The sequence below is a fragment of the Ictalurus punctatus genome, chromosome 1, assembly GCF_001660625.3.
Source record: "Ictalurus punctatus breed USDA103 chromosome 1, Coco_2.0, whole genome shotgun sequence".
NCBI classification, from domain to species: domain Eukaryota; kingdom Metazoa; phylum Chordata; class Actinopteri; order Siluriformes; family Ictaluridae; genus Ictalurus; species Ictalurus punctatus.
This window is the reverse complement of record NC_030416.2, coordinates 8,189,191-8,213,729: the sequence shown is the minus strand read 5'-3', so window position 1 is coordinate 8,213,729 and position 24,539 is coordinate 8,189,191. Positions and strand designations below refer to the sequence as shown.

The following is a 24,539-nucleotide window of genomic DNA, read 5'->3' as shown; positions in this document are numbered from 1 at the left end:
ATTATTATATACAGTGGGGAAAATAAGTATTGAACGCGTCAACATTTGTTTCAGTAAATATATTTCCTATGAGGCAATTCACATGAAATTTTCACCAGACATCAGTATTAACTCAAGAAATCTGGAAATATAAAGAATTCATTGAAAAACATTGAAGTCCAAGTTATGTGTAATGAAGTGGAATGACACAGGAAAAAGGTATTGAACACGCTAACTGAAATTTATTTAATACTTAGTGGACAGAAATATTGCGAGGAGCTCCTGTTCGTGGCCGGTTGATCACGGAGTGATGTTGCTTCCACTTGTGGATAATGTCCCCAATGGTGCTTACTGGAGGATTCAGAAGTTTTTAAATACGTTTGTATCCGATTCCATCAATATGCTTTGCAACAATAAGGTTGTGAAGGTCTTGGAAGCGCGCTTTGCTTTTACCCATCCTGAGATGTTTCTTGTGTGACACCTTGGTAACGAAAAGCCTTTTTATAGACCATCAGTTTACTAACCCAGCTGATATTAATTTGCACAGATAGGAGGTATAATTACTTACAGATTTCAGCTGGTTCCTTGCCTTATCTTGCCTTATCTTGCCTTGGAGAACTGCTTTTTCTTAGCATGTTCAATACTTTTTTCCTGTGTCATTCCACTTTATTACACATAACTTTATTTATGGACTTCAATGCAGTGAATTCTTTATATTTCCAGATTTCTTGACTTAATACTGATGTCTGGTGAAAATTTCATGTGAATAACCTCACTCAAAAAAGTAATCCACAACAGTTTACTAATTACTACTTTAAAATTGTAATTTGATTACATTACTGCATGTAAAAAGTAATCATATTACTAATTATTTTTCAAGTTAATCAAAACCTATCAAACCTACAAAAATACACTAAAAATGGAAACTCAGTAATTTTAGTCTGCCAATGTACGATCAGAAAAAGTAGGATTTATCATAAAAACTTGCCTCATGTTGTCACTGTTTGTAGGACAACCATACCGATAAAATATAAAACTTTTCTAACTAGGCTAGTGTGGTGTTGCTAGCCAAGGGGAGGCACAAGTAAGCTATCATTGTATGGGTTTAGCTGCTACAGTGTCATGCAGAGTACATTATCTTTGCTTATGATCTGCTCATATCATGTTCACAAAAACAGGAATTCATATAGACATTTACACGCCTTGTTTTCCTGCTCAGCATCAGAGGATGTTAGTGTTTCAGTTTAAACCCCTTTACTGGTTAAAAAAAAAAAAAAAAAAAAAAAAAATATATATATATATATATATATATATATATATATATATATATATATATATATATATATATATATATATATATATATATTTTACCTCACATTGACTTTGTGAGTTAGTGTTTGGCAGAATTGAGAGCGATTTTATTTTAAAAATGCAATTTACTTAATATTTTTTTCTTAACAATAAATTTGTAACGCAAGTATCATAATTCTATTGACATCAGTAACTGTAATCAAATTACATACATTTAAAATGTAATGCATTACATTACTGTGTTATCAGAAAAAGTCATTAGAATACAGTAATATGTTACTTTGTAACACGTTATACCCAACTCTGATTATTCCATAATTCACAGGTTTGTTAAATTCTAAATTCCCTCTCTCATAGAAAGTTTGAACAATTCTGATCATTGTTTTTGTTTGTGCACCTGCTTGTGATATTTTTGAATGGACTTAATTGGTTCTGTTTCCCAAAATACTGTATAAACAAATGAGTCATTTAAAACACAGCAACACTAACCAGTGTAAAGCAGTTAAAAATGATGAGTGAATGAATGCTGTAAACATGTAGTGCAGCTTGTTAATGGCCTTTCTTTGTCCCATGAGCTTCATATCTGACTGCCTGCTCATGATTGCATGAGACTAAAAACCATTTGTGTTTTGTTGCAGTTAGGGGATCTTTAACTGTGAATGGTGTCTTAAAGCATGTAATAACAAGTAAACAAAACATAATTTATAGTATGTGCAACATCATGACAACCTGTAACATTAGCCTGAGTAACTTAAAAATTTGGCACATTATTCCAAATACCTGTGTTACCCTTTTTGTTAGACAGCTGTCATGGGTCCTTTTTTTATATTCTCCTATAGCTTACAGTCATATGCATAATTTACTTACTTTAAAAATGTTAAGAAAGCTGTATAATTAAAATATATGTACTCACTCCAGTAACTATTAAAAATAATTTGGCACTTCCTTTATACAAATTATTCCATAGACTTCAGACAAATCCCCCTCCTCCTCTACTATCATCCTCATCAGCAATCAGTTTCCCTTTCTTCTCCATCTGCTTCAGTCTCTTGGCCAGGCAGCTTGCAATGCCCAGAGCACCCCCCTTCAGGAAACGCACAAAATTGTCTCCAACCAGGGGACCCATGGCAAAAAGGCCTGGCTCAGCACTGCATTCAAATGTGTATGGGTTTATATCCACTGGGTTGTGCCTACAGGAGATGGGCTTGCTGGGGTCCAAACCCAGGTACCGACCATGCTCCTTCAAAAAGGACAGACTAGGATAGGTTCCAATAAGAACCAGCACCATTGACACTTTGAAGGCTCTCAGAATGCCATTCGATCCCTTTAATATGCAGTGCATGTCAGGCTGAAAAGAATGCACGCAGTGCTCAGGGAAGCTGGTATAGTCTTGGTGCAGTTTTGTGGAAGCATTATGAACTGCAGGGTTGGCACCAGGGGTGGCAATGGGGCTTGCCAGGTAGGTCTGAGAACACATCATGTGATAGACTTTATGATACTCAGGGTATATCGTTTTCGGTAGTTGTTTGAAGATTAGACTGGGATCATCAGTTTGCTTACGGAATGTATGCAGCACAGGAATGCTGTTGTTGTAGGCACACAGCACAGCATCAGCTGCAGTAAGGCCTGCTCCAACCACCAGGACTGGGTCAGAAGCAGGGCCCAGGTTCTCATGGTGGTTGATAGCTATGCCAAGATCACGCACGCTGTGGAACACGTAAGGAAAATCTTCCCCTTCCACACCTAAGCGAGCTGGCAAGTCAGATGCCCCAGTTGCTAAGACAACGTTCTCAGCAAAAAGGCTAAAAGGAATATGGGTGTCACCCTGAAGCTGCTGGTAACCCCTGACCTCCCATAGTCCCTGTGAAAACCCCTGAGGAATCCTGCTGTCTCTAATGTCCTCCATGTCCTTCTTTTTCCTGCTATCCTCCTCTCCTGTTTTACCTCTTTCATTCTCTGTTGCATTTTTAAAACCCTTCAATTCCTTGTCCCTTCCACTGTTACTGTTTTCTGTTCTGTTTTGACTACAGGGGTCAAACCGATTTTCTATTCTGTTCCTCTGACCGTTTTTGGTGTCATTTTCAATCCTATCTTCTTTTTCAAAGCTAACATGACCACGGTGGAGTTTTTGAATCGAGGTGACATAGGCGTTGTCTACAAAGTTCTTCTGGAGGCCCATGATCTTTACATAATTCTTATAGTAGGAGGAGAGCTCGTCTGGAGTGGCCCGGTCATTGGTCACATTCCTACAGGAAAGACCAAAGCTTGCATCAAGAATCACCACAACAATTGGTACTAGTATACAGTACATTTTGTCAGATAAGGTTCACACAGTAATAAAAGGCTAAATGCAGGTTCCATACCAAAAACACACAATGATTAATGAACTTATTATTAATATTATTTAGTATTAGGGATAAAATCCTTAAGGGTACATTTCCAAATGCTGCAGGGAGTGACATAAGATGACATAAGTGTAACAGCACATCATGGTTGGACACTCAGGTTGCACACTCAAATACAGTACACATTTTAAAAAATAATAATAATTTAAGGTATTTAATTAGTACCTCCTTTTTTCAGGGGTAATGTCCCTGTAGTTGACCCCTGGCAGCTCCATCCAAATACCCAGACTAATGGTGAGAATAGATCCTTCCATTGCCTAGGAGACAAATAAGGACAAGAAAATCAAAAAGGGAGAAAAGCTCTACATCTTGCTAAGTGCTTTCATTATCAGATACTACAGCCTATCCTAGCTCTTGATGGGACAATGTTTTCCATGCTTTTCAAAGACTACAACCAACCTGATTCAAAACCCAGGCACTGCGTACTGGCCTGGTATGCCCAGCAATATGTAATAAATAATTTTTGCTATGGATTAGAACAACAACAAAAACACAGTAAACCTTTTAAATCTAAGTTCACGCAACAATCATAGTGTTAGATTCCCTACTTTGCATTCCCTAGTATATGTTAGATAATTCCTGCCTATATGAAGTATTTTTATACCAACTTAAATACAGTGCCCTCCACTAATATTGGCAACCTTGGATAAAATATGAACAAAGAAGGCTGTGAAAAACTGTCTTTACTGTTTAACCTTTTGATCTTTTGTTCAAAAGATTTTCACAAAAATACACTGCTCTCATTGATATCAAACAATTGCAAACACAACACGTTTATAAAAAAATGTCTGGCAAATATTGGCAACTCTATGAATATATATAGACCAAGGAATATATCTGTGATGTGCGGAAAAAAGGATGTTGAGCTTCACAAAATGGGAAGTGGCTATAAGAATATAGCAAAAGTATTGAAAATGCCCATTTCCACCTTCAGGGCAATAATGAAGAAGTTCCAGTCAACTGGAAATGTTATCAATCAACCTGGAAGAGGACGTGTGTCTATATTGTCTCAACACACTGTGAAGGTTAAGAGATGGTTTGGGTGGCCAAATAATCTCCAAGAATCACAGCTGGAGAATTGCAGAAGTTACTTGTGTCTTAGGGTCAGAAATTCTCCAAAACTACAATCCGAAGTCACCTACATCACCACAAGTTGTATGGAAGGGTTTCAAGAAAAAAGCCTCTACTCTCATCCAAAAACAAACTCAAGCATCTTCAGTTTGCCAGACACTACTGGAACTTCAAATAGAATCTGGTTCTATGGTCAGATGAAACCAAAATAGAGCTTTTTGGCAATAAATACCAGAGCTGGTTTTGGCGCACACAGAGAGGTAGCCATATGGAAAAGTACCTCATGCCCATGGTTAAATATGGTGGTGGCTTTTTAAAGTTTTTCTGCCACAGGACCTGGACATTTTGTTAGGATACATGGCATCATGGACTCTATCAAATATCAAAAGATATTAAATGAAAACCTGACTGCCTCTGCCAGAAAACTTCAAATGGGTTGTGGCTGGATGTTCCAGCAGGACAGTGATCCAAAACATACATCAAAATCAACATAAAAATGGTTTACTGACCACAAAATCAAGGTCCTGTCATGACCATCCCAGTCCCCTGACTTAATAAAGACCCATAGAAAACCTGTGGGGTGAACTGGAGGAGAGTCCACCAGCATGGACCTAAAATGTGAAGGATCTGGAGAGATTCTGTATGGAGGAATGGTCTCAGACAGCACTGTTATCTTGGCAAAGGGAGGTAGCACAAAGTATTGACTAAAAGGGTGCCAATAATTGTTGCACACCTATACTTATTTTTTTTCATAAACCTGTGTTTTGTTTGCAATTGTTTGATATCCATGAGAACATTTTTGTGATTTTTTTAAACAAAAGATTAAAAGGTTAAACAATAAATAAATTTTTTCATAGCCTTCTTTGCTCATATTTACCAAGGTGCCAATATTAGTGGAGGGCACTATATGTATACATGTACATTCAGTGGCCAAGAGCAATGAATCTCTTGGAACTCAAGCTGAACTCACTATATTCCCAGACAAGGCTAAGCCACTTAGCCTTATCAAGCAGTTCTTGTTGAGCAACGCAGCCAGGATTGAGTCCCAAGTCTCATGTGTACTCCAGGCTACATCTTTGCAACAAAAGCAGGCTTATTTCAATGGATAAGGTTGTTTTTTTTGTTTTTTTAACAAATATGCATGGAAGTGTGTGCATTTACATGAGCACACATTACATGTGTGTAATGATATGCAATGTGGCAGAAATATAAAATATATTCATAATCAGAAAATAACTCCAGAAAAAACTCATAGTTCATAAAGCTTACACACAAAGCTTTGGCATGTATGAATGCTGTTTTTAAGGTTGATTTTAACAAGGTTTATGTTCAGTAAGTTAAAACTATTTTGTCAGTATTGGAACAGCAAGGCCAATTATTTTGTTTTTGGTATACACTGAAGACGTTGGGGTTTGAGATAAAAAGAGAAATATGAGATGTGTCTAGATGTGTTAAATAACTTAGAACATGGCAGCTTTGGTGGCAGACCTCCCGATTTTTAGATGAGCAAAATAGTCTTAAAGTAATTAACACCTTAATATTTGGTTGCATATCTGTTGCTTGCAATAATGGCATCAAGGCAAGGCACTTATAATTCTAAAGCACATTTAAAACAGCCACTTCTGACCAAAGTGCTGTACAATCTAACAAAAATTAGAAAATAAAATACGTAAACTGACGAGAAAAAAACATTTGGATCATGTGCAGATCCTTTCCATAACTTTTGTGTCTCATCTCTGTCACGTATTCCTCGTAATGAAGGTAGGACGGATGTAAATGCAGGTAAGAGTTTAATGAGAGATAGACAGGCAGACAAATCTAAAACACGAGACAATAACGAGGTCAAGAAACAGCCAAAGGGTCAGGTGATTGGCAAACAGGCATAAACAGGACAAGGCTAGAATCGAGAACGAGAATAAGATCACGAACCATGAAACAAAACGAGGAACAGGGTAATATCGCTTGGTACAGTGGTAACACTAATACTTCACAAAGACATTGTAGAAAACAGTCTCTTTATACTGTGGAGTGAGTGTGTGAAATTGTATGAGATTGAATGAGTGTTCTGGGCACTGCAGTCCATGGTGGCCATGTTTGTAGTCCGCAGTGCAGGATGGGAAATGTAGCCACTGGTTTGCTGTGATATGACAATCTCTGTATTTCTTTGCGAATTCCAATCAGACTTTACCATTCTTACTGCTGATGAGTGGTTTGCATCTTGTAGTATGGCCTATTCTATATTTCTTTTCTCTAAGTCTTGTTAAAACGGTAGATTTTACCTTCACCCCGCCCTACGGAGGTTCTTGGTGGTCACTCACTGCTGTTTTTGGGTTTTTCTTCATAGTTGTCACAATTTTTGTGTCATTAACTGCTGTAGTTTTCTTTGGATGACCTGTTTGTTGACTGGTTGTTAGTACACCACTGTACACCTTCTGTCTTTTTCAGGACATTCCAAATTGTTGTATTAGCTATGCCCAATGCTTATGCAATGACTCTGATAGACTTTCCCTCTATACTTTTCCCTAATAATTTCCCTCTACTACTATTATATTATAGCACAAACAAAAGAATTGGCCTTGCATTCCCATATGTTTGAGATACTGTATGTATCTGTACAGTCAAGTCCATACATATTCGGACATCATTATTTTAGCTGTCTTCAACAGTATATTTGGAGTTGAAATTAAGTAATAAACATGAGCTCAAAGTGCAGACTTTCAATTTTGTTTAAAGACAAATGCATTATTTTGGAGTTGTTTGATGAGTAATAGGGTGTTGCATTTGGCAATTTTCCAGTAGGCTGATGAACAGCTAGAAATGACAGTCTAGCCTCATGAATGTGCATAAACTTTCCGACATTCACCTGAGCTCTTATCGGAACTATAGCACAGTAAACTTCATCTGACATCTTTCAAACATTGTACCCAATATTAAATGTTGACAATTAGCGAATCCATTGTTCAGCTGTAAACTGTTTGAACAGAACCTCAGCTGAGATTTCTTTGCAATTTTTTAAGAATTAGGCTCATTTTAATGCCTAAACTAGCTTCTGGAGATGTGATACAGGCCACCTCTTCTGATGAGCAACCTTTTAAAAAGCCTTGTGAAAGATTCTGCCCATTCTGAGGTGGATCAGGTCCAGTCAGAGATGTTGAAAATGTGCAAGGCACCATTTACAAAATGGTGATAACTCACCTGACACTTAGTCTCTGTTAAATGACAGATCAGAGCATACCATCTTGCTCTACGAGGCAGCTCAGCAGCTTGGGCTTGAAGGTATTCCTGAAGATCTAACTTTGTGTACAAGTCTGAGAAGATGTGCTGCATGTTATCCCTACTGCCACAGTGTTATTCTCAGTTTCACATGCTAACCAACCTAATAAGATCTTCAACATCCATAGAGCATTCACTCCAAGAGCTTGGACTTGGTTCACACACTTACCCAGTTGCAGCCCTCAAGAATTTGTGTCATAATATCAAGAGCCTGTCTCTACAGCCCTATCAACTGTGCACAACTGTCTACACAGCATTTTCTCTACTGAAGAGGCATATAACCTATGCAACCTTCTCAGTGAGGATAGAATTGATCTTCATCAGTGAGCTAGCAACTGCCCAAACCTTATTAGTCATCTACTGCAAGAGTCCATTGGAAAGTGCCGATCTCTGGTTTAACCAAGACACTGCCCAGAAGAATGCACTCTTTGATTGATATGGCACTGCCAGTCTGATACGCTTGGTTACAAGTGTACAGTGAAAAACTGCTCATTGGATATGACCATCCACATCTAATATCTCCAACTGATCCAGTTCATTTGGGCCCCCTGGAGGACCAGATGCAATCAATACTCAGCTGGGTTGGTCATGTCAAGGCCCCTCCAAGCATCTGAAGCACAGTTTTACATCTCATCAATGTCTCCTGACATCAGGCATACCCCCCGCCTCTGAGCGATTCAGTCAGGAACAGAAACTTTGGTAGCTAGACACTTTGCATTACAGAAGCAAAAACTAACTCGCTTCAGACAGACAGGATTCAGAGGCTATTCAAATACTGGAGTATAAGACAGCTGGGGTTGATGAAGACAGAGTCTTATGGTATGCCACTCCAATGTTGTGGAAAAGGGACCTACTCCATTGGTTACCCCATTGGTTACCCCACTGGTTACTACCTACCCCAAAAAAGCACTATTAAGCTATCTGTGCACCAGGAGCCAGGCTACATGAGGAAAATTCCTCCAGAGGAATTACCTGGCAGACCAGAACAGAATTGCTACTCTTTCTCTTATAGGGAGAACTATAAGGGCACTATATTGAACAATTATCTGTTACGTGGACTTGTGATGGGTGCCATGCTGCTCTGAGTCCTCTGTTTCTGGGAACATCCCTTTGCAATAAGCAGTGATATCAAAGGTAAGTTCCATCAGCTTATTCTCCTGTCACATGATTAGCCTCTCCTGAGATTCCTATGGAGTCCTCCCATTTGGAACAACCTCACGCCCCAGCTGTGCCATGTTTGCCATGCAGAAACATGTGATAGACCACACTGAGCCTGGATAAGATATGTGCACATCAGTGGAATGGTGTTTCTATGTAGACAACTATTTACAAAGCCTTTACTCTGGTGAAGAGGCAAAGCATCTGGTGGATAAGCTATGCAACCTTCTCACTGAGGATTAGTGTGACCAGATGCAAACAGACCAATTGTGGGACATAACACAAGTAGTAAGTCTGTGTAGGACAATGTTGGACATATTTCCGACACCGAAAGGCCTACCATTTTGATGTCTATCTAAATTAATAAGACATGTTCACTCGGCCCATTTTTTATTTATGTCTTTGGTATCAAACAATGCAATAAAGACAAACATTACTGCATAAAAAAAATTAATAAAAAAAAGGATTTCTATGGCTTGACCTCACTTGTGTCCAGTTTGAGTGAAAGGTGACAACCCTTTGATGACAGGCTTTAATACTTTCTTCAGAGCCATTAGATGAATGCTAGATTTGGTCAACGCACCCTGGTTTATAACTTACTGAGATATTATAGTAGAAACATGAGAAAAAAATAACTAAAACCTTAGTGTAACACTTTCCTAGATTCAGGAAGGGAATGAGGAAGCTGGAGGCAGGCTTGGAACAACTCAAATGTTAATCAAATATGTTCTTTATCTTTTGCTTTTCAAGTGGTTTTATTTTATAGACACACATGCACACACACTCTGTTGGTTGGCTCTCTTTGTCTTTCGAGGCAGCCGTCTCTCTCGTTTTTATTCTCGCCTTGGCTTACTGCAACACAGAACGATCATTACTATAATTCCCCGCAGGTGTGCAATACTTACCACTCACCATCTCTGGCTCCGCCCTCCATTAACAAACAGGCGCTCTAGCATGCCCACGTTTCCACACTTAGACTGTTCAAAATTGAGTTAACGCTTTATTTCCAAGCAAAATGCAGACATCATCTCAAGTTGTGGGATGTGGGACAAATGACTAAAATGCTGTCCAGCTCATGCATGTCAGAGGCCATTTCTGGAAATGTGAGCATCTAAGCCAGAATGCCAAACACCCAATTGTGCTGGACCCGGCACATCAAATCACCCAATTTCTCATTAAACACTATGACAACCAGCTTCATCACTCTGACCCAGAGAGGGTATTTCCAGAGAACAGAAAGCACTTCTGGATCCTAGAGACTTAGAGAGGCAGAGGGTCAATCCTGCCCCTTGTAGCTGGAGGCTCTTTTGCCCACCTTGTATTCTACAAGTATAGACTGCTTTGGCCCCTTCCTGATCAGAGTAAGCATGTGAAATGAGAAACATTGGGGTATAAGTGCCTTACCCACAAAATGGTCCATATTGACCTCATTTCAAGTATGGATTCAGACGCTTTCCTGATGCCACTTTGCTGGGTTGGTTCTATGTTATTATGGAACTAATTTCAAGGGTGCTGACACCAAACTGCAGCAGCCCACCACAGTCGAATTTGTCACGCCCCATTTTCATAATGAACCGAAAATATTTTCACACTTCTCAAAATAACATAAAAGATCTCTTTTTTGTGCCATTGCTTCGGCAAAGCATCTCTCACTCTCTATTCAATAGGTTTCTCCCCATTTGGAGAAATATTGGATTGATTCCCATGTTTGCTTCACATTACTTTAGACAGAATCATAATTTCTATACATTTTCCAATACATTATAAGATCTGATGAACATTAAATGTCATATAACCCTCAAAATCCATATCAGATCACAACTGGAAGTTAGTTTTTGAGTTTGAGAGTCTTGAACAAAAAAAAACAGTATTAATCTCAAATTTTCATGCATAGCTTGATGCAAGGCAGTATAACTGAAGTTGAAATGTGTGCCAAACATTTAAACCCATTGATAAACTGCATGTTCTTCTTAACTAAAGAAGTATAGTGCTCCAAATGTGTGCTCCAAATGCATTTTTTATTTTCATTCATTTGGCTAATTTGCAGTTACCTTAATTTTCAAGTCAAATCGGCCCTTCTTAACAGGCTTTAAGGAGAACACCTGGCTGCCTGCCTGAGGGTCTCCATCAATTGGCCGAGACCAGAGGAATTCAAATACAAAAGGGCATTAGAACTGTTTTTCTCAAAGCCCAGGAAAATTAAATGTCCAAATTCAGGGTGCAGTTTGCCATTAGGAACATAAGGAGAGTTGATCAATACCATGTCCTCATCCAATACATTTTTTAACTTTTATACAGTATCTCACAAAAGTAAGTACACCCCTCACATTTTTGTAAATATTTGATTATATCTTATCATGTGACAACACTGAAGAAATGACACTTTGCTACAATGTAAAGTAGTGAGTGTACAGCTTGTGTAACAGTGTAAATTTGCTGTCCCCTCAAAATAACTCAACAAACAGCCATTAATGTCTAAACTGCTGGCAACAAAAGTGAGTACACCCCTAAGTGAAAATGTACAAATTAGGCCCAATTAGCCATTTTCCCTCCCCGGTGTCATGTGACTTGTTAATGTTACAAGGTCTCAGTTGTGAATGGGGAGCAGGTGTGTTAAATTTGGTGTCATCACTCTCACACTCCCTCATATTGGTCACTGGAAGTTCAACATGGCACCTCATGGCAAAGAACTCTCTGAGGATCTGAAAAAAAGAATTGTTGCTCTACATAAAGATGGCCTAGGCTATAAGAAGATTGCCAAGACCCTGACACTGAGCTGCAGCACAGTGGCCAAGACCATACAGCGGTTTAACAGGACAGGTTCCACTCAGAACAGGCCTCGCCATGGTTGGCCAAAGAAGTTAAGTGCACGTGCTCAGCGTCATATCCTGAGGTTGTGTTTGGGAAATAGACGTATGAGTGCTGCCAACATTGCTGCAGAGGTTGAAGGGGTGGGGGGTCAGCCTGTCAGTGCTCAGACCATATGCCGCACACTGCATCAAATTGGTCTGCATGGCTGTCGTCCCAGAAGGAAGCCTCTTCTAAAGATGGTGCACAAGAAAGCCCGCAAACAGTTTGCTGAAGACAAGCAGACTAAGGACATGTATTGCTGGAACCATGTCCTGTGGTCTGATGAGACCAAGATAAACTTAGTTGGTTCAGATGGTGTCAAGTGTTTGTGGCAGCAACCAGGTGAGGAGTACAAAGACAAGTGTGTCTTGCCTACAGTCAAGCATGGTGGTGGGAGTGTCATGGTCTGGGGCTGCATGAGTGCTGCCGGCACTGGGGAGCTACAGTTCATTGAGGGAACCATGAATGGCAACATGTACTGTGACATACTGAAGCAGAACACGATCCCCTCCCTTCGGAGACTGGGCCGCAGGGCAATATTCCAGCATGATAACGACCCCAAACACACCTCCAAGACGACCACTGCCTTGCTAAAGGACTGGCCAAGCATGTCTCCAGACCTAAACCCTATTGAGCATCTGTGGGGCATCCTCAAACGGAAGGTGGAGGAGCACAAGGTCTCTAACATCCACCAGCTCCGTGATGTCGTCATGGAGGAGTGGAAGAGGACTCCAGTGGCAACCTGTGAAGCTCTGGTGAACTCCATGCCCAAGAGGGTTAAGGCAGTGCTGGAAAATAATAGTGGCCACACAAAATATTGACACTTTGGGCCCAATTTGGACATTTTCACTTAGGGGTGTACTCACTTTTGTTGCCAGCGGTTTAGACATTAATGCCTGTGTGTTGAGTTATTTTGAGGGGTCAGCAAATTTATACTGTTATACAAGCTGTACACTCACTACTTTACATTGTAGCAAAGTGTCATTTCTTCAGTGTTGTCACATGATAAGATATAATCAAATATTTACACAAATGTGAGGGGTGTACTCACTTTTGTGAGATACTGTATATTATATATATATATATATATATATATATATATATATATATATATATATATATATAATATTATATATATATATATATATATAATATAATATAATATTATATATATATATATATATATAATATAATATAATATTATATATATATATATATATATATATATATATATATATATATATATATATATATATATATATATATATATAGTCAATTTTGTGTTTTTACCATTTGTGAACCACGTTAGACGCTGTCTTGTCTATCATGCTTTGAGGCTGTGACTTTTTTGCCGTATCATCACCATTCATATCTATAGAACCAAAGTTATTGTGATTAAATTATTACTAGAGCACAAAATTGTTTACAACATCACAAAGTTCTTCATAGTTCTAGCCTCTTAATTTTGCTCTCAACTTTTATCTTAAAATGTACAATATTTTCTCATGGGGAGCATGCCCCTAGACCCCCAGAGGTCTCACAAAATCCTGCAGGAAACACTGAGTTTCGACCCAGACCTAGTCACTCCAAACATCCTCCTGATGGGGCTGTCTGATGCCTCTCTACTGCAAGAAGTATATCTAGAGTCAGAGCTAATGAGTTCAAAGAGATGGCGGCACAGCCAAGTCCTGGCCAAGCAGTTCTGTGCCAACTTAATCAATTATTAACACAAACACACTCCCAGATACCCTGAATGATTTCTACACACGGTTCGTAGCACAGACCAACATACCAGTGAGGAAAACCACCCCACCTCCCACCAAGTACTTTGTCTGTCTGCAGTAGATGTCAGGAAAACTGTCAGGAGTCAACCCATGGAAAGCTGCAGGCCCCGACAACATACCTGGCCGGGTGCTCAGGGAATGTGCTGAACAGCTTGCAGATATCCTCATAGACATCTTCAACATTTCCCTGAGCCAAGCAGTTGTTTCAGAGTGCTTTAAGACGACCACCATCATCCCTGTGCCGAAGAAATCATCTGTGTCCTGCCTGAATGACTACCGACCTGTTGCACTCACACCTATCATCATGAAGTGCTTTGAGTGGTTAGCCTTGAAACACATAAAGAGCAGTCTTCACACCACACTGGACCCGTTTCAGTACGCATACCATCCCAGCCACTCAACAGAGGATACCATATCTGCTACCATCCATCTGTCTCTGACCCATCTGGACAAAAAGGACAATTACGTAAGGATGCTGTTCATAGACTTCAGTTCATCATTCAACACAATCATCCGACAACAACTGACAACAAAGCTGAGCCTAAACACCTCCCTGTGCAACTGAATCCTGGACTTTCTGACCAGGAGACCACAGTCTGTCATTGGTAACTCCAACTACAGCACCCCCAGGGCTGTGTGCTCAGTCCACCCATGTTTACCCTGCTGACTCTTGACTGTGCTGCAAAGTTCAATTCTAATCACATCATCAAGATTGCTGATGACACTACAGTCATGGGCCAGCTTATGATGAGTCAGCTTACACCCTCCAATGCCATGGGCGATGCCATCATCAATCAGTTATAGTTAGGGGAGATGACAGGACAATGGAATATTGCATATGGTCTCAGAAGCCTAATGGGCAGTCATAGACCTCTGCTACCCCTTTAGTAGCAAGGGTCACTGCTGTTTACGTGTCTGGAAGGAGCCCAAGAGCATGACTTGGGCTTGCACAAGTCCTACTGAACTTATGTGGTCATTGAAATGACTTTACAAGCTGTCATTTGAGGGTTTTATATGGCGTATCCATTTGACTCTGCTGGATTCTAGTTTCTGAAACCTGTGTCATTCTCTTTAAGCCTTCTTTAGCTACAGGCCCAAAGAGCAAAGCTAACACATTGGTAGGTTTCACTGGATTGATTTACACATCCTGGCCTGAGTCTCTCTGCCAAGAGGAAGGTTTCATTAAGCTTAATCACAGAGGGGTCAACAACTGCAGATTGGAGCACTCATTCCAATGCAAGCAACAGAATGGCAAATGAATTTTGTATGCACAATCTGCTTGTAATAAACTGCCTAGCCAAAAAAAAAAAAGTCACACACTCTAAAATTTCCTTGCACCACCTTTACTGTAGCTTTGATTATAGTCTGCATTCATCATGGCATTGTTTCGACAACCTTGTGCAATGTGACAACATTTATTTCCATAGAGTTGCATTCATTTTTGGCCGAGATCTTTTCCTCATTTTTGGCCGAGGGTGGGAGAGTCAAACCACTCTGTAAAGTCTTTCACACCCCAAAGACTTTCAATGGGGTTAAGGTCAGGACTCTGTGGTGGCCAATTCATGTGAGAAAATGATTCCTCAAGCTCCCTGAACCACTGTTTTACAATTTGAGCCCTATGAATCTTGCCATTGTCATCCTGGAATATGCCTGTGCCATCAGGAAAGAAAAAAATCCCTTGATGGGGTAACCTGGTCATTCAGTACATTTGGGTACTCAGATGACTTCCTTTTATTGCCGCATAATGTTGCAGAGCCTGGATCTAAGCAATTGAAACAACCCCGGATCATAACACTGCCTCCAGAGGCTTGTATAGAAGTCACTATGCATGATGGGTGCATTGCTTCATGTGCTTCCCTTCTTACCCTGATGTACCCATTGCTTTGATATTGGGTAAATCTGGACCCATCAGACCACATAACATTTTCCATTGCTCCACAATACAATCTTTACGCTCCCTAGCAAATTTAAGTAGCTTTTATCTGATTAGCCTCACACTGATTAGGCCACACAGCTGTTTAGTCCCAATCCTGTAAGTTCTTGTCGCATTGTGCATGAGGAAATGCTCTTACTTTCACTATTAAACATAGCCATGAGTTGCACTGTCGATTTTTTACGATGTGACCTCACCAAGTGTTTTAAAGATCTCCAATCACGATTATTCAAGATTTTGAACATTCATTTTTCCGACCACATTTCTTCCTCAAAGTAGACACTCTCCTTCCAGGTTTTAATAATGCAGTGGATGGTTCTTAACCCAGTTCCAGGGATTTCAGCAATCTCTTTAGTTGTTTTCTTTGCTTGATGCAGGCCAATAATTTGCCCCTTCTGAAATACAGTAACATCTTTTCCCCGACCATGCGATAAGTTTTCCTGCATGGTTGTTTACAAAGTGAGAAGTTGCACACTACATCAGTTATGGTTAAAAGAATTGTTGCCAGCTGAAACATATTACTCACTGCAAAAATGATCCAATCATAGGTTCTTAAGTATTTGCTTATAATTAAATCCAAACAGTGACCTTTTTGTTTTTGTTTTTTTTTGGCCAGGCAGTGTAACGTATATCATGTTAGCTAAAGTGCACACCCTGAAGTTCAGTTGTGGTATAGCAGACAGTACAAAACTTCCTGTAATGCTCTCAATATTGTCTTTAGACTGTGGCAAAGTGAAATCCTTTGTGACAGGTACAGGCCTTCATATTATGACACCACTTATTTTATTATACCAACGTAACATTTTTTTTCCTCCCCAAAACAGCAGTTTCATACTGAAAATAGAGCCTATTCATTAAGTTAATAATAACTTATAGCGTAAAGCATTACACCAAAGAACAAATTATAAAATAAGACACATTGAAGATTAATAAATCCCAACCAAAGCAATAAACTTATATTTACTCATTGTGATAAATGACCCAGTTATCAAAATGAATTAGAAAAAAGAAACATTATTTTGAAAATTCTTTGGATATTCTAATGGTTTATTTCAGCTAGAACAGTTGTTTTTAAATTTTATTTATTTATTTATTTATTTATTTTCATTTTGACATATCAATTAGGAAATGTAAGGCTCAACTAAAATCTGAGCAACATTGTTGGAACTCTATGAATTTTGGATAGTAACAATTCTTTTTTTTTTTCTTCTTTTTTTACATTGTTGAGGCAGTGGAACCATTGCTTGTTTGGTCAACTGGAAAAAAGTCACTCACATGCCAGGCTCCTCCTGGTTTGCCCTTGCCTAGTACCAGATGGGGGATGTGGTGCTGCTTCTCCAGCTTCCACTGCAGTACTGAAGGAATCTCGAAGCCCAAGTCAGCATTTGGGTGAAGTAATGTATCGAATAGTACTGCCACTGGGTTGCCTGAACGACCCTCTAAACCCTCACACAGATATTCCAGATCCTACACACACACACACAGTTAGTCATGTATGTTTATTTCATTTCATGTTAAGCTTGCATACCTGATGGGAATTATTAAACCGGTGCTAAATTTGATTTCAAAGACGATGAAACTATGAAATAATGTGAAAATTTTTCAGTTATAAGCAATCTGTTAAAACAGGAACACTTTCAAATAGAATAACTCATAAAATTACAATATTTTATTGTAACATTTTGCTAATTGCATTTCTTTCTTAATAAAAAAAAAAGAGGAAGAAAATGGTTTCTCTGGTTTGCATCTTGTATGTTTGTTTTAAAACTTACCATACCAGTTAAGCATATTTTAATATTTCTGGACCAGAAAATGATGTTTTGTGATATCTTTTGTTATCTACACCAATATCTGACTTACCTGCTCTATAATAGGCAGATGCTTAGCCTTTTGTAGTTTTTGGTAAAGTATGGGATTAGGATGCTCGGCTGCTGGATCTAAGTAAGGGGCATAGCCGCTCAGTAGATATGATAAACAGATACCCGAAGGGCCGTTTCCTGAGGGGAAAAAACATTATGCTAGCTTCCAAAATTCCAAAACTGCTGTACCTAGGATAAGACAGTTTTTTGTATATGTTCTTTACTCACCGATGATTATGACTGGAACAGTTGGAGGGCAGTCTCTGAGTAGAGAGCTTTCATCCAGAAGAGGCATTGCTACAGCCTGAGCTGGCACTGTGTGAATAAGACATCAGTTACATGAAGTCCAAAAGTATTTGGACACTGACACAATTTTTAATTTTATTTTGCATAATTATACCACCCTAATGGATTTGAGATTAAGATGTGATAGAAATGTAGACTTTTATTCAACAAAAATGTAATAAATTTAACAAAAGTATTGCATCAACTGTTTAGGAATTATAGCCATTTTTACAGATTCCCTACATTTTCACAGGCTCAACTGTAACTGCAAATCCTTTGCAGTCAATGACTGCTTGAAATCTGGAACCCATGGACATCACCAAATGCTGAGTTTCCTCCCTTGAGGTGCTTTGCCAGGCCTTTACTGCAGCTGCCTTCAGTTGCTGCTTGTTTGTGGGTCTTTCTGCCTTCAGTTTTGTCTTCAGTAAGTGAAAAGCATACTCAATCGGACATTTTAGAACATTTAATTTAAGAGGTCATCAGACTTTTAAAAACATTTAATCTCTTTGCCTTAAGAAGCTCTTGGGTTGCTTTTGCGGTATGTTCTGGGTCATTATCCATCTGTACTGTGAAGTGCTGTCCTATCGGTTTTGCAGCATTTGAATGAATCTGAGCAGAAAGTATAGCTCTATACACTTCAGAATTCCTCCTGCTACTTCTATTAGCAGTCACATCATCAATAAACACCAGTGACTCAGTTCCACTGGCAGCCATGCCCATGCCATAACACTCCCTCCACATGTTTGACAAATAATGTGGTATGCTTTGGAATATGAGCCCTTCCTTTCCTTCTCCATACTCTTCTCCTCCCGTCATTCTGTTAATCTTGCATCAATACTGTTTTTTTTTTTTAAAGAAGTATTTTTTAGCAAAGTCTAATCTGGCCTTTCTGTTCTTAAGTGTTAAGTGTTATGCATCTTGAGGCATCTGTATTTACATTCATGAAGGCATCTCTTGATTGTAGACTTAGACAATGACACGCCTACCTCCTCCAGAGTGTTCTTGACTGGCTAGGCGTTGTGAAGGGATTTTTCTTCAACAAGGAAAAGATTCTGCGATCATTAACTTTAGTTGTCTTCCATGATCTTACAGGCCTTTTGGTGTTGCTGAGCTCGCCAGTGCATTCCTTCTTTTTAAGAACGTACCAAATTGTTGATTTGGCCACTCCTAAAGTTTCTGCAATATCTCTGATAGGTCTGTTTGTTTTTTTCAGCCTAATGATGGCTTCCTTCACTTCCACTGACACCTCTTTGGACCGCATATAGCGAGTTCCCATAAACAGCTACCAAATACATATTCAATGCTTGGAATGAACTCCAGACCATTTATCTCCTTAATTTGTCATAAAATAGCAATGAAACAGCTGGTCATGAACCTGCTTTTCAGTCAATTGTCCAATTACTTTTGAGCCTGTGAAAATGTAAAAAATGACAATTCCTAAACGATTAATGCAATATTTTTGCTAAATCCCTTGAATTAAAGCTGAAGGTCTACACTTCAGTCACATCTTGATTGCTTCATTTCACTCTATTATGTTACTGGCCAGTACATAGCAAAAAATTTGTTCTAAATATCGTCAACTATAATATTAGTGGGATTGCCTTTACAGCTATATTTATTGCTTTTTAGAACTTACGCTAAAAATAATTATTAAAATATGATGGCACAGTGATTTGATTAAATCTGATACAATCCCCCAAAATAATCATAATCACCTCAAATAATTGTGATAATTATATAATTATAAATTGTGACAGTCCTAAGAAGGCCTCCTAGGGCTGTCTATAATAAAGTGAACTGTTTAACCCAGAACACTCATTTAGTAAAATAAATATACCTAGATCTTAAAGTGTCTATTGTGCCTTTAGAAGAGTACAATTGTGTTAAGTGGTGGAATGAAGCAGCTGTTTTTTAAACATCCCTCAACTTTGCAGATTACATTTATCTGAAGGATTCAACATGGCACATTCTGAAGAACTGTAATATTGTGTAAATAATGACTGGGAAAAAATTAAGCCTTGAATACAGACTCACGATTAGACATGACCGTCTCAGTAAAAAATTAAACTTTAGATTGCTAAGATGAGATATATTAAGGAGTATCTCTTAGAATTAGTATCAACAATAATTAAGTACATAAAACAGATGGCTCACCCTGGCTCTGACCTACCATACAACAGCCTCTTTAATACACAAGTGAACATTTGGGCCAGTTACTACAGCACACACACACACACACACACACACACACACACACACACACACACACATACGTAAGGCAATTTCTAGGACTAAGCATGTACCAATACAATATACATGATATTATTATTATTATTATTATTGTTGTTGTTGTTGTTATTGTTGTATCTCTATCATTGGGCAGCGTTTTAACTGAAGCCCACAACTGGCATCATCTTTGAGAGTTCCTTCAGGGTTATATTTGAACATGACCTTTGCCAAGGTTGCAAGTAATGCTGGCCTAATTAAGGTACTTTAGAAAATAGTTTTTTTCTGGCATTTTTTTTTTTTTTTTGAAGAGTCCATTATATTAATATTATGCAAGTTGAATATCGCTGTATAAACAGTTATCAGTGTGTCTAGATATGGACCTGCTCCTTGCTAAAATACTACATCAGGAGTAAAGCATTTATGCTTAGCCATTTCATGACAAAGCTAATCTTACATAGTTTTAACAGAGCTAGACAACCCCATTATCCGAGCATGCTCAATGTCTCACTTGTTGGCCCATGGTCACACCTCTGGTCATCCTCTACCCTCACCTGCCTATGTTTATGTTCTTGATTACTTTAAAAATATGCTTGCCATGCTGACATTTGTGGTCAATCTATTTTTCTTTGATCAATTGCTTCCTCATTGCAAACCTAGGGCTTGAGATTCCAGGCATGATGGTCATGTCACAAGTGTGTGGGTGTGTTTGCTGTGGCGGTGTGTGTGTGTTATGGTTTGGATTGAGAGGAGTGAGAGCATTGGCAAGTTTGGGAACTCGTATTTCCAGCCCACTGCCCCATTTTAACAGTCTCTTGACCACATTCACAGTGGCGTCTCACATGGGCACATCAGCACTGTGTTTTTCATATTACAGTATGGGTTACCAACAGCAATATTCCTCCTCAGAGTGTGCTGTAACATGTTAATGGAAGTGCTGTAAAAATAATAATGTACATTTGATGTATATTGAGTAATTTCATTTTCTAATCAAATACATTATGATTCAAGAATAAGTGGCTAAACAACTAAAATCCTTTATAATCTATCATAATGTATCCACAAAATATTTGACACAGTATATGATCAAGTATGTGACAGAGTAACCTATTAAGCAATGATTTTTGTTAGAGTTCCATAACAGAGAATATCACAGGAACCTCCAAATCTCAGACTACTTATTTATAATTATGCAATTATGGGTTCGGAATTATACTGCACCTGAGAGGAAAGAAAAAACACTCACCTGGTCCGGAGTAATCGCACTTCTTGTGCGACACCAATTTGACACCGAATTGATGGCTTTTCATTTATGTCTTCAGATCTCCGTCAGCCCTTTCCGCCTGTTCTACGGGTTCGGGAAGTCTCAGTGAACATTCATTTGGTGTCAGAAGTGTGAGTACTCCAGATCAGGGTAAGTGTTTATCATTCTTCCCTGAGGCGGTGTATTCCCGAACCCGTAGAACAGGCTGAAAGGGCTGACAGAGATCTGAAGACATAAATGAAAATCCAACAATTTTTATACTCTTTTTCACCAAAACTGCGCTTGATGTACAGTTTTGAGTGATATACAGTGGTGCTTGAAAGTTTGTGAACCCTTTAAAATGTTATATATATATGATCCAAAACATCATCAGATTTTCACACAAGTCCTAAAAGTAGACCAAGAGATCCCAATTAATCAAATGAGACAAAAATATTATACTTGGTCACTTATTTATTCCGCATGTTTGTGGAAGTGTATCATGGCATGAACAAAGGAGATTTCTGAGGACAGAAAAAGAGTTGCTGGTGCTCATCAGGCTGGAAAAGTTTACACAACCATCTCTAACAGAGTCTGGACTCCACCAATCCACAGTCAGACAGATTGTGTACAATTGGAGGAAATTCAAAATCATTGTTACTCTCCCCAGGATTGATCAAGCAACAAAGATCACTCCAAGAGCAAGATGTGTAATAGTCTTCGAGGTCATAAAGGAGCCAGGGTAACATTTAAGCAACTAAAGGACTCTCACATTGGCTAATGTTAATGTTCATGAGTACACCATCAGGAGAACACTGAACAACAATGGTGTGCATGGCAGGGTTGCAAAGAAAAAGGCTCTGCTCTCCAAAAAGAACATGGCTGCCCTTCTGCAGTTTGCTAAAGCGCACATGGACAAGCCAGAAGGCTACTGGAAAAGTGTTTTGTGGATTGATGAGACCAAAATAGAATTTTTGTTTTAAATGAGAAGTTTGGAGAAAGGAAAAGATTGCATTCCAGCACAAGAACCGTATCCCAACTGTGAAACATGCTGGTTGTAGTCTCATGGTTTGGGCCTGTTTTGCTGCATCTGCGCCAGGACGATTGGCCACCATTGATTTAACAATTAATTCTGAATCATACCAGAAAATTCTAAAGTAAAATGTCAGGACATCTGTCCATGATCTGTATCTTAAGAGAAAGCAGGTCATGAAGCAAGACAATGATCCTAAGCACACAAGTCGTTCTACCAAATAATGTTTACAGAAGAATAAAGTTAATGTTTATGAATGGTCAAGTCAAAGTCCTGACCTTAATCCAATAGAAATGTTGTGGAAGAACCTGAAGCAAGCAGTTCATGTGAGAAACCCACCAACATCCCAGAGTTGAAGCTGTTCCGTACCGAGCAACGGGCTAAAATTCCTCCAAGCCGATGTGCAGGACTGATCAACAGTTATGGGAAACGTTTAGTTGCAGTTATTGCTGCACAAGGGGGTCACACCAGATACTGAAAACAAAGGTTCACATACTTTGCCACTCACAGAAATGTAATACTGTATCATTTTCTGCAATAAATAAATGACCAAGTTTAATATTTTTGTCTCATACCTTTAATTTGGTTCTCATTCTCTACTTTTAGGACTTGTGTGAAAACCTTATCATGTTTTAGATCATATTTATGCAGAAATATAGAAAATGAATTGTTCACAAACTTTCAAGCACCACCGTATAACTATTAGTGTTTGTGGTGAAGAACAGAGAGTTTGCTTACCTGATATAGTCTCAGACTCAGATTTAGACACTACCTTTATGTATATTTGCATGCGCATTCAACATGCCAAATACTTCAGCTTCCTGCAGTTCCTTTTCAAACAGAATCGTGTATTTAAAAATGAATAAATGAAAATGCAACAATGTGTGTCATTTTACGAGTGCCCACGTGAATAATAGACACGTGATATAATTTTTTTTAAAACTCCTTGAGAAGCTCAACCTACAAGCCAATGAAAGGTTTGCACATCATAGCACACAGCATCCATAATAACATCATTATCTATGATATTATGATATCTATGATATCACCACTTCAAAAAGTCAGTCTTGCTGAAATGTTTGATAGTGTCCCTCTATCACTTTTCAGTCACTGTAGTAACTCACTTAATTGTAACTGGTGCAAAACACTAAGTAAGTCAGGATGTTATCAGCCATCAGCCCAGGAGCCCTGGAGAATAAATGCTGCCCTATATTGAAGAACAGAGCAGCCCATATGTTGAGCTCGTTGCGTCGTCTCACGCGCCTTGCAATCAATTTAGGACACGTCCGCGGTTATGTGAATTATCCCACCAAAGGAACATGTGCAGTCTTTCACGTTGATCATTTCTTGCTTACCTCCACGCGAATAAAGGCTTCCGATGCGAACAGTCTCGAGCGCGGTGGGCAGCGTAAACAGTGCGCGACGCCGGTGGGAGGATACGAACCGTGCGCGAGAGCAGCATTAATCACACGGATGCACGCGATTCCCGGCTTCGCTGCCTGGGTTTTGTCACGAGATGCAAAGCAGTTCGGGTCAGAGATGAGCGGTTCGTCGTCTTCACACACTCACACACACACACCCACATGCATACAAGCTCAGCATCACGCACGGCGATGAACGAGATGCGGCGTGGCTTTCTCGCACGAGAGAGCTCTGATGCGCGCGTTTACCTAGGCAGCGTCCCAAATCAAGAACTAGTGCACTAAGATGAGTGGCAAAAGAGCTGCTGAGAGATACTGTATGGAACATCAGAGGTGACGTAGTAGTACAGGACGCGGTTTGGGACGCAGCCACAAATTTTTCAGTTTTTCAATTAATGCTGAGTTGTTAATTTCTGTACGCAGTTACACAAGTGATGTTTTGTGCAATTAGTGACCTGTGCGCATGTTTGGTGGGGGAATACTGTTATTTCGAGAACACGCGTGAAAATCTACAGTGCTTTATTACCGCCTAGCGTGATTAATTATCAACTAAAGCAGGACTATTCGGTTAGTTAAGAGTGGGGGCCAGATTACATAAACAATTACCAGGTAATTGACCAAAGATGATCAATGAATTAAGACTCTTTAAATTACGTTTTTACAGTTGCAATCAAAATGATTCAACCCCCACAAATCAGGTTTATTGTC

The 24,539-nt window shown here is 39.1% G+C and overlaps 1 protein-coding gene across 2 annotated transcripts; it reads right to left on the bottom strand.

The window, feature by feature from the left end:
* Positions 1 to 1,383: 1,383 nt before the first annotated feature.
* Positions 1,384 to 24,075, bottom strand: osgin2 (oxidative stress induced growth inhibitor family member 2). Of its 2 annotated transcripts, none has more exons than XM_017467913.3 (6): positions 23,766 to 24,075; positions 17,852 to 17,938; positions 17,625 to 17,761; positions 17,040 to 17,231; positions 3,861 to 3,952; positions 1,384 to 3,536 (listed from the first exon to the last, which is right to left on the bottom strand). In XM_017467913.3, exons 2-6 carry the CDS (start codon positions 17,916 to 17,918, stop codon positions 2,261 to 2,263), a joined length of 1,764 nt encoding a protein of 587 aa, XP_017323402.1. In that variant the 5' UTR covers positions 17,919 to 17,938; positions 23,766 to 24,075; the 3' UTR covers positions 1,384 to 2,260. The 2 variants fall into 2 exon arrangements, with proteins under 2 accessions (XP_017323402.1, XP_053536096.1); XM_053680121.1 differs by lacking the exon at positions 23,766 to 24,075 and adding an exon at positions 21,381 to 21,550.
* Positions 24,076 to 24,539: the final 464 nt, after the last annotated feature.

Bases quoted from the DNA above. Each gene is read 5' to 3' on its own strand.
- osgin2 (XM_053680121.1), bottom strand. From the start codon at position 21,444: ATGAAAAGCCATCAATTCGGTGTCAAATTGGTGTCGCACAAGAAGTGC. The intron at 17,762-17,851 runs GTGAGTAAAGAA...TTTTCCCCTCAG, and splicing joins TGTTCCAGTCATAATCATCG to GAAACGGCCCTTCGGGTATC. The intron at 3,953-17,039 runs GTGAGTGACTTT...TTTGTCTCCTAG, and splicing joins AACCAGGAGGAGCCTGGCAT to GCAATGGAAGGATCTATTCT.